The sequence below is a fragment of the Brugia malayi genome (genome assembly GCF_000002995.4).
Source record: "Brugia malayi strain FR3 genome assembly, contig: Bm_v4_ChrX_scaffold_001, whole genome shotgun sequence".
Classification (NCBI taxonomy): domain Eukaryota; kingdom Metazoa; phylum Nematoda; class Chromadorea; order Rhabditida; family Onchocercidae; genus Brugia; species Brugia malayi.
In genome coordinates, this window is record NW_025062479.1 from 1,431,429 (window position 1) to 1,442,720 (window position 11,292).

At 21.4% G+C, this 11,292-nt stretch overlaps 1 protein-coding gene across 1 annotated transcript; it reads right to left on the reverse strand.

Moving 5' to 3' along the window:
• On the reverse strand, positions 1-2,270 carry Bm17892 (Uncharacterized protein; the record flags this gene model as incomplete). The annotated part of the gene is made up of 2 exons (XM_043073231.1): positions 1-189; positions 2,250-2,270. The coding sequence occupies 2 exons, from the start codon at positions 2,268-2,270 to the stop codon at positions 1-3; spliced, it is 210 nt and encodes a 69-aa protein (XP_042929165.1).
• Between the last annotated feature and the right edge of the window lie 9,022 nt (positions 2,271-11,292).

Below are 11,292 nucleotides of genomic sequence, written 5' to 3' on the forward strand. Positions count from 1 at the left end.
TTAAATATCGATACTACTGATATAAGACTGATAAGCAATGGCTGATGGATGAATTTTGTAATCAAACAATATCAAATAATATAATCGAACATCCAATTCTATTATAATGCATAATTGATAAGGTTTGATAAATTGCAGTCGCAAATCACCAAAAATTCGTTTTGAATTTTTGCTATTTTCAAAATAAACCTGCAATTGTTAAAACTTTTTTAACATTTTAGAACATTTTTCAACTCGAAAGAAAAAAGTGGAAGAACGAATTTCTTGAATTGATATTCAGAATTCACCAGCTACCAACCTGAAATGTCCATTAATGCAACTGAATATGAAAATTTTTTAATCAGACGTTTTAGTTTTCAGATTCAATGTTTCTTTTCTTCTTTCTTTTTTTTCATCACAATAATTAGTACATGATAACAATTTATTAATATTCCAATTATTAAAATTGTAATTTGTCAACGATTTTTGCCTTATTTTAAATTTTTATTCATGTTTACAATCTAATACATCCTTTTTACTGTTGTATTAAATTATTACATTGAATTTTTGATTAATATGAAATTTTGATTATGAAGAGCTAATTAATAGATCTAAATATGTATATTGATAATTGTAACTCAAAATGAATGTTAATCCTATATGATTTTAAAAATTGATTGATTAAGAAAATTTGTTTTTTTTTTCTTTCAAATATTTAATAAATTCACAATTCTAGTAAAAAATTTTCTTCGTTTTCTTTTTTTTTCAAGATATTTCTAAGAACAAAAAGTATTTTGTTCATTGCAAGAATAATGACTAAAGATAAACTATTCCCATAGGATAATGCCAAAAATTTTTAATTTCTAAATTTATTTTTAATTTCCTTCTTTTTAACACAATACAAAAAATAATAATTTTTGAATAAAACTTACATGAATTATGAATTTATGATCATTTTTTCAACAAAAAAAAAAAAAAAAAAAAAACGTAATGTTTCATAAAATTGTTTTAAAATCAATCTTTTCCATCTCTCCATCAATTAATCCTGTTTATATTAATTAATATAAATTATGATATATATATAGGAATGCAAAATCTTACAATAGCACATTAATAATTTATTTATATCAGTTGAATTTATAAATAAAAAAAATAAACTAAACATCTTAAATCTTTTAAAAACAAAAGTAAATTAGAATTTTCTATTTTATTGCAAAAATAACTTCTAAAAGAGTATCAAATGGAATGTGGAACCATTAACAATTTTGTTCCTAGAAATTGTTTTTATCGTTTACAGATCGTATCGATATAATCTGTCCCTGAGTGATAACTGATCGATTGCAATAATGTTGTTTCATGATAAGAGGAGGGGAAATGACATAAACGAATGTAACACTTAAAATTGATCATTCATTCATTCCATTCCATTCCACTCATTCATTCATTCATTCACTCATTCATTCATTCCATTCATTTCATTTCATTTCACTTCATTTCATTCCATTCATTCATTCACTCATTCATTCATTCATTCATTCATTCCATTCCATTCATTCATTCATTCATTCATTCCATTCCATTCCATTCCATTCCATTCATTCATTTCATTCATTCATTCATTCATTCATTCATTCCATTCCATTCCATTCCATTCCATTCATTCATCCCATTCCATTCATTCATTCCATTCCATTCCATTCCATTCCATTCCATTCCATTCCATTCATTCATTCATTCCATTCCATTCCATTCATTCATTCATTCACTCATTCATTCATTTCATTCATTCATTCACTCATTCATTCATTTCATTCATTCATTCATTCATTCATTCCATTCCATTCCATTCCATTCCATTCCATTCCATTCATTCATCCCATTCCATTCATTCATTCCATTCCATTCCATTCCATTCCATTCATTCATTCATTCATTCAATCATTCATTCCATTCATTCATTCCTCCATTCCTCCTCTCATTCATTCCTCTTTCAGCACTTCATTTTCTCTCCCAATCTTCCTTTTTTTTTTTTTTTAAATTTGGTTTCTTCTGGAAAAGGAAGAATTTTTCAACTATTCATATATTATTATTAATTGCTACAACATTCATTACAAATTTCCTTATTTTGTAAATTATTTTTTAAGTGAGAAAAATTGAAAAAAAAAAATACAATAAATTTGTTTTCAAATTAGTAAAATGGTAAATAGATGAAAGGAATTTTAGCATAAAGTTAAAATTTCATACAACAAATAAAAATTAAGTAACCTTACATGGATGATAAACTTCATCATATGATGTTGTAAAAAAAAAATTAAGTATAATTTATTCTATTCGCATCATTGTTACGATCAAATTAATCGCAATAGTTTTACAATAATAAGAAAATGTTGAATTGAGCAATATTATTCTGAAAAATAATTTCAATTGTTAAAAATTCAAAACAATCCTTCTTTTTCTTTTGAACAATGAAAAAAAAAAAGTTATTTTTGATAATTCGAAAGTATTTTATCATTTTATTATCAAATTGTGTTAAATATTTAATCTTTTGCAATTAATTTCTTTTCAATCATTTGCAATAAAATAAATCAAAAATTCTGATACGAAGTTAATGTTTGTTTACAAACATGCAGAATTTCTAGAAATAACAATTTCGAAGTGATATCAAATAAATGCTTAATTGTCTACTTACTAAGATGATTATTATAGATTAAAATTATATTTTATTTGTTATAATAAAATTAGCATATTTTACGGTTTATTCAAACAAAATTATAATAATTAAAGAAAAGAAAAAACAGTTTTACATTCGTGAAATTGTCGTAATAACAAATTATATTGCGATTGATCGAAATGTTCCAGGCAAAATGTTTCAATAATCCAATATCCAAGTTGTACAAATAGTGATCCGCTGTAAACCATCAAAAATAGTACATAACAAATGGTATTCAACATCATTCACTAATCGAGAATAATTTTCCTCAATTAATCCTAAAATATCAATCAGTTAAATTAACGAATTAAATAAACAATTTTATTTAAATGAAAAAAAAAAAAAAGAAGGAAAAGGAAACAAAGAAACAAACAATTACATAGAAATTAAGCAGAAAATAAATTAACTGATAATTCATCCTTCCATCACTAAATATTCATTTATCATTATTATATTAATAAGAAATTTTCATTTAATAATAAAAAAGTAAACTTTTGTAATTATTTGTTCAATATTTCGTATTGCTGTTTATTCTATTCAATAGTTTTTTGGATCAAATGATCGCAATGACTCCATCAAATGTCACCTAAAAAACAATTTTCAAATTCTATTGAATGAAATATAAGATGAAATTTCCCGTTTTTTTTTCTTTTCAAATGGTATTTACAATCCAATTGCTATACTAATTGTTAATGGTATTTGAAATGATTAATATTGTTATTTATAGCAGTAAAAAACATGGAAAAATTAGACAAATAAAAACAAATTAAATTATTGAGTAAACAAAAAAATACTTTATTTTTTTTCTGTTTTTTCATTTAAACCAAATTAATTAATATGTTTCCAATCATTTTTTGATAGTTATGAGGGAAAGTACTGAGAAGAAAGAGAGAGAAAAAATGTGATTTTAATAGACAATCATAGCAACTACATGATCGATAAATAGTTTACTAAATTTCCATGTCAAATCAATCAATGTGACTTCAATTCAAAACATTTGTTCACAGCATGTGGTATAAATAGAATAAATAACAAATGTTGTTATTTACAAAAACAAAAACAAATGAAAGATTTTTAAATTTCAATCTAAAACATCGGATCAATTATTTGAGCAGTAATATTTTAGTTGTAATGATAGTTTAAAATTTCATAATTTTCAATTTAATTTTTTGCTTATTTAATTAAAAATGAAAAGAAATTATTTGCTAAAAAATTCATCATAAAATAAGAATTGAAATTCAAAAATTATGATTATTATAACCATCACTCAGCAAATGATTTCTAAAACAAATATTTAAATTAGGAAGTCATGATTATTATCAAAAAAATAATGATTATTCTTTGAAATTCATCGTAGAATAAAGTAATTTAATCTGAAAACTATGATTAACTTTAAAAAATTATAATCATTATCAAGAAGTTAGGAAATAATTAGTTGAAAATTTGTTACGTAAATGTATCACTAAAAAATTGCACATCATTTCTCTAATCAATCTCTCTCCATGTTTTTTATTTTAATTTTTTTCAAAAAAAGGTGTGAAAAAAAAGGGATGAAAAAATAAATTTTATTTTAGACAAAGAAGATAGATTTATTAATTTCAATAAAAGAAAACCAAAAACAAAATAAATGAAAAATGTTTAATAAATAGTAATACATATCATGGGTTAACATTTTTTTTTTTTCAAAAAATAAATAATTTTTAAACAAATTATATACAACCAAAACTAAATTGAAACCAAAAAATCAACCAAAAATATAAAATAACCAATAAACCAATGGACTAAACGAACAACCAATCAACCGATCAATTCATCAACTACATTATGAAGAAAAATTTAACCGGTCTGAAATTTGTCCTCCCATTCTGTCATTTCCTTTTCGTTTCCTTTTTTTTAATTTTTTTTTGTTCATTCTATTTTGCTTATCTTTTCTTTTGCAACTAACAGTTTTGTAGTAAACGTTCAACATTGAAAAATAAAATTAGAAAAAAGAAAAAGAAGAAAATGATAGATAAAAATTATTGATAAATATTTTCTTCGTCATTTTTTTTTTTATCATTATTTTTTCATTTGTTTGTTTTTTTTTTTTTTTTTTTTTTTTAATTAGTTAATTTAAATAAAAGGATTTGAAGTAGTTGATTTTAATAAAAGAAGAGAGGTTATAAAAAATAAAAATAGATTAGAATTAAATTTTTCTTTTTAAAAGAAAAAAATTTTTTAAAAAAGAATTTAATTTTTGCACATAAATTTTTATGGAATATTTTAATATTTTTAAAACGATTTTTTATATATATATATAAAACATCCACAAGTTGTTCGTTGATTTACAATGTTTTTCTTTTTTTTTTTTCTTTTTAAATGAAAAAATTGTTTGCCTTTCAACTTTTTTTCAGCCTATAAATAATTTTTCAAGCAGATAAGCTATTTTTATAAGTAACAATTTTTTTTTTCTTACTTGGAATCAAAACATACAACATACATACATGTATACACAAAACACATACATACGTATAAATACGCACACATATACGTAATACTTTTATCTCACTTTAAATTACTAAAATGAAGGATAAAATTAAAAAAAAAAAAGAGAAAAAAAAAGTTTCGAATTATGATAAAATATGATAATAAAAGCATAAAATACAGTTTTAAAATTTATCTCTCAAATAAAAAAAATTTTTTTTTTGATACAAAAATACAAAGTTGAAAAAATAAATGATAAAGTTAAAATATACAATAAAGAATTAAATTAATAATGTGAAAAAAAAAAAAGCTTAAAATTAAAGAATTAAGATTACGGATAAGAAAAGATGTGACGAATGAGAATTAAAATATGCGAAAGAATTAAATAAATAAAAACAAAGGAAAAAAAAAACAACGAATTAAAAGTTGAAAATTAAAGGTGATAAAAGATTAGATCAGTAGCGTGCCAAAAAAAAAATGAACAATAAAAAGAAAGAGAAAAAAAAAAAGAAAAGAGGAAAGAAAGAAAGAAGAAAAGATAAAATATGATAAAATGATAAATTAAAAAAAAAACGAACAATGATTTTTGATAGTACTTCTTGAAATCAAAGAATTTGCTTTTTCCACCATTTATTCTATTTTTAGCCGGCATCAAATTATGTTCTCTTTTTTTATTTTTTCTCTCAAAAATTTCATTGCATTTTTGTATTTTGGAATCAAAAAATTCATTTTATTCATTTTTATTTCTTATCTTTAAATTTAATATTTATTTTACATTTTCTTTTTCTTTTTCAATGCAATTTATAGCTATAGAATGATACGGAGCTCATCAACTTTTATATATTTAATTTTTCAAATTTTTTAAATTCATTCATTTATTTATCTCATCGTATTATTTCCATTTATTTCATTGCTTTGGTTTTTTTTTTTTTTTTATTCTTATTTAAATTGAATATATTAAAGTTAATCTAAAATAGAATTTCAATTTTGTATGCAATTATATTTTTTATCAATTCAAATATGTTCCTACTTTTTTAGCTAATATTTCCTATAATAATGGTTATATATAACAAAAAAAAAAAAAGAAAAAGGAATGTTATCTATTAGCTGTGTCATTCCATAGCTAACACTTTCATTAACATAATATTGGAATTGAAAAAATTTCTATTCGCCATCCTTTCCTATTTTAGATCTTTACAAAATATTTATCCATCATTCTTTTTTTTTTTTTAAACAAAAAAAAAAATGTGTTAATTGATAGTAATTATTAATCATACACTATCATCTTCAAATGTTTTAAATTGAATTATTATTTTTTTTTTTTTAAATTTTCCACTCCATTCTTTTTCACTAAAAAAGAAAGAAAGACATAACTGACTTATCATTTTATTAATTAATAAATTTTTAATTAAAATTTGAAAATTTTTTTTTTTAGTGAAATAAAATTAGTTAAAATAACTACATATAAATTTATCAATATAATTTTCCATTACAATAATTTAAATTTATTCATTTTTAAATTACTAGTATTAACACTATCCCATGTGTTTTTGTTATTTTCCTAATTTGATCAAAAATATTTTCATATTTTCTCATTGTCTGAAGTTTTCTTTTCTAATTTCTTTTTTTTTCTATTTTTTTACTTATTTGTTTATTTACTTATTCTTTATTTTTATTATTACTTTTTTTTTTTTGATAAAATCACATTCTTTTCGTATTTTTTTCGTTGACAGTATAAATAAGCAATTTTTTCTGCTTTGAGAACAGCATAATATGAAATTATCGTCCTGATATTATTTCATTCATTTTGTAACACTGATAATAATGATAATAACGATGAAAACAATGATAATAATGATAGTGGTAATGATGATCAAAGTGAAGAATTGATACTAATTAATAATATCGCTTTTTCGATGCGATATAATTCTTTCATCTAATTGATGATTATCATCCTTATCATCTTATTCTTTTCTTATTTTTTTAATTCTTCTTTTTTAAAATATCACATTAATATATAAAGAGTTAAAATGTAAAAGAAAAAAGTAAAAGAAATTTTACATATAATATAGCTTATAACCTTACTTCATTCTCTAATTCTAACATTTCTTCATTTTGTTTTCATTTCTTTTACAACTTTAATTACTTAACTCTTCAACAATAAGCAAGCAAGCAAACAAAGTAAGCAAATGATTAGTCAGAAAAATTTTTTTTTGTTGTTGAAAACATACATACAATCAAATAATTTAATATTTAAAAACGGTAAAAAGTTAAATGGTTGAGTGAAAGAGTGAAAAATTGAAAGAATGAAAGAGCAATTAGAAATTTCAACTTTTTTTTTTTATCTAATCGTTTTCCTTCTTTTTTTTTCATTTTTCTTCTACCTCTTTCCTTCATCATTATTTTTCGTCATCCTTCTACCTTTCATCTTTCTTTCATTTGTTTTCATTGCTTTTCAATATATATGTGTATAAGCATAGTTGCTTTGAATTCAGTTCTTCATTATTTAAGTTTTTCAATTTCAAATTATTTTATTATTTTTTCTTTTCTATCGTATTTCATTGAATTAATTATTCCTTTTGTTCGTTCGTTTTTTTTAATCTTTTTTTTTTTACTATCATTATAAGGAAATTTTCAAAAATTTTAATGTATTACTTCATTGTTACAATATTTTTCATTTTATTAACTATATTTTCTTTTTTTTTTGCTTATTTTTTATGTTTTATCTCTTTTTTTTGGATAAGTGAATAATTTTTTTAGAAATGAATAGAATAAAAAAATTTTAACAATAAGAAATAGCATTAAGTCAGAAATTATCTTTTTTTTTTATTATTTTGTCATATTTGTTATTTAAATCAGACAGACAATTTTAAAATGACAATTTGATGATTAAAAAAAAAAAAAACGAAACGAAAAAATCTATGAAAATGTTATAAATCTGATCATTGTTATTCATATTTTTTTTTTATTAATTCATCATTTTGTTTTATTTGCATAGCTATTAGATATTTTATTATCTTCTTATTTGCTACATATTTTTTTTTTTTTAATTTTTATTCACATTTTCTTATCTCTATGCGAATAAATATTTTTTTATTACTTTTATTTGTAAATTTCATAGAATGAAAAGTGAGCGTAAACTGAAATTCAGGCATTGTTGCACTGAAATTACACCCGTGTGATACGTGTAAAATAAGTGTTAATTTAAGATTTATTGATTATCTATCTCACTTTTATCATATGATAACAAATTTCAAATAATCTATGAAAAGCTGTTCTTTAAAATTTCATTACAATTTAAACATAAAAATTTTTAAATAAAATATTACTTAAATAAATTTAAACTTTATTTTTTGTGAAATAGCTTAATCGCAAATTTATTGCATTTATAACTCATTTCTAAACCAATTTTCATTATTAATTTTTTTTCTTTTTTCTATTTTTTTTTTCTTTCTAAAATATTAAGAGTAAAATGAAGTTATTTTGTCTATTTAAACAATACATTTGAGTAATAATAAAGTATTGCAATTTAATGAATATAATAAAATTGGTCACAAAATTCGTCCGTTATTTAATTAATGCCTAATTTGTTTCATTCTATTTCAAGATTATAAGAAATCAAATGTTTCACATAAAATTTTGATGTCAATAAAAATTTGCGCATATCTTTGAATTTTTTGAGTTAATTAACATCTAATAACAAAATTCAAACTGATTTTAAGAGCAAATACTACGAAATTTATCAAAATTTTTAGCAAAAATTATACGAAATGATGGATTTCAAATTAACTTATAATTTATAATTTGATTAAAAAAAATCAAATAGAAATATATGATAAAGACTTCAGCAAGAAGATACATTCATCATGTAAGTTAAATTTATTTTTTTATTGAATTAAATTTATATTTAGGTTCATTCATAGATTAAAATCAAACCAAGTGCTATGAACATTTTTAAAATTTTTGATAAAAAAGTTGTAAAAAAATGAGGAATGCACTTGCAAATGACAATTGATATCTATTAAATTTGAAGTTTAATTTCAAATCATTGTTCGCAGTTGAATTCATTTCTCCCCTTTTTCAATTAAAATCAAACAAAAATTTATTCAATTTTGTATGCATAACTAAAATATTTTCAAGTGGAAGTTTTTTTTTCTCTTTTTTTTTTCTTAATTTATGATTGATCGAAAGTTGAGCAAGTCATATGCAACAATTTTTCAATTATGTTTACCAAAAGAATAAAAAATCGTAATTTTATAAAAGATTATAGGAAAAAATAAAATGAATGCAATTTTATTCAATTTTTCCGGAAAAAAAGTCTCATTAAGATTTAAAAATATTTACTGATATAATTTCGATACATAAATTTTTAACTTTAAAATTTTACTTTGATCCAACGCCGACGCACACACATGCATACTTTCTATTAGTGCATTTAGTTCAGTAATTTTAGCAATACTTATTTTGCAAAAGCTTAAAATTCAATGAACAAAATTTTTGTTGTACTGAACAGTTGTCAGATTATTTATCTATTTTACATTTTTCAATTAAAAATTTTCTTTTCTTCTTTCTCATTCTCTTCATTTTTTCCACTCATTTTACGCTTAATTTCTTTACAAATTATCATTATTTATAAATGTGTAAAAAAAAAAAAAAATCATCATTTTAACAATTTTTAAATGTATTGAAATTATATTTTCCATAATCTCGAATAGTGTTAAAATGATTTTATGAAAATAGAAGTTAATCGATTAATTATTATAGTTATAGTTTATTGCAAAATATAATTTATCATTTGAACATTGAACTGTTATAATAAATATCAAATTGAACATTATGATATTTTTATTTTTTAAATTCTTATTTAAATTAATGAATTTTTGGTTAGTTATATCATAAGTGATGGAAAAAATCAACGAAAAAAAAATTGATTTTAACTTCTTTAAACTATATTTTATAATTTATTAATATATAATGATATGATATGATATAATATGATTGATTATGACAGAATATGATTCAAGCATAGCAGTAACATGTAAATCTTTAAAGTTTTGTTTATAATGAGGTTAAAATAAAAGAGAGAGAGAGAGAGAGAGAGAGAGAGGAAAAGGGGAAAAAAAAAGTGAAGAAACGATTCATGTTAGCATGATGTTTGTTTTGAAAAATAAAAGCAAAAGAAAAAAAAAAAAAAAAAATTTTCGAAAAACGTTTTGATAGTTTTCAGCTGTTGTTGCTTCTTCAATCCTCAATTTGCCCACCCACAATCTTTTTATTTTTCCTACCCATTTTTCCTCTTCTTTAAAGTATCATCAAATCACATCACATCAAATCATTTCTATTCTCATATTCCAAACTTTTCGTGTAATTCCTTCAACTTTTTCTCCTCTATCATACTTTTCGCTTTTGCTTTTTTTTTTCTTCTATTTTTTTTTTTTTTTTCACTAAAATTCTTGTTTGTTGGGGATATATCAACATTCTTGAAAAATTATATTAGCTATGAATTTCAATCCTATCATTACTAACAAAATATTATTCACTTAGCTAACGGCATTTTCTTCATTTTTTTTTTCTACTTTTTGAATTTTTTTTTTCTACACTTTTTTTTTAACTTGTCCTTGTTGCTAATTATATAAAGAATGATGAAAAGAGATGATCAACTTACTTTAATCTTTTTCTTTTTTTTTTTGCTTGTTTTGAAATAATTTTGGCACAAAAATAAATTTAGGTTGAAATACATTGGAGAGGAAAGAGAATATAATACTTTTAGGCTTTTTGTTTTTTTCAAGAAGAGAAAATTTTTTAATGGTAATGAAATAATTTAAAATAATGAATTGGTAGATGCAAAATATGAAAAAAAAAAAAAATAAAGTTGAAGACAAGAAAGTTCAATTCGTTCAAAAATTTATGCATATTTTACCACATTTCATTATTGTAATCAAGAAATTAAAAATTCGAAATTGTAGCATTTTTGAAGTAATAGCAAAGCGAGATAATGCATTTAACGACATTTTTTCTCCTTTAATCATCGATTTAATTGCTTATTTAATGATATTGTTAGATGGATGACCACAGGAATTTTATTTGGATTTGATTAATTAATTTCGGCGAACATTACAATTGACCTTTCACCCGGAAAT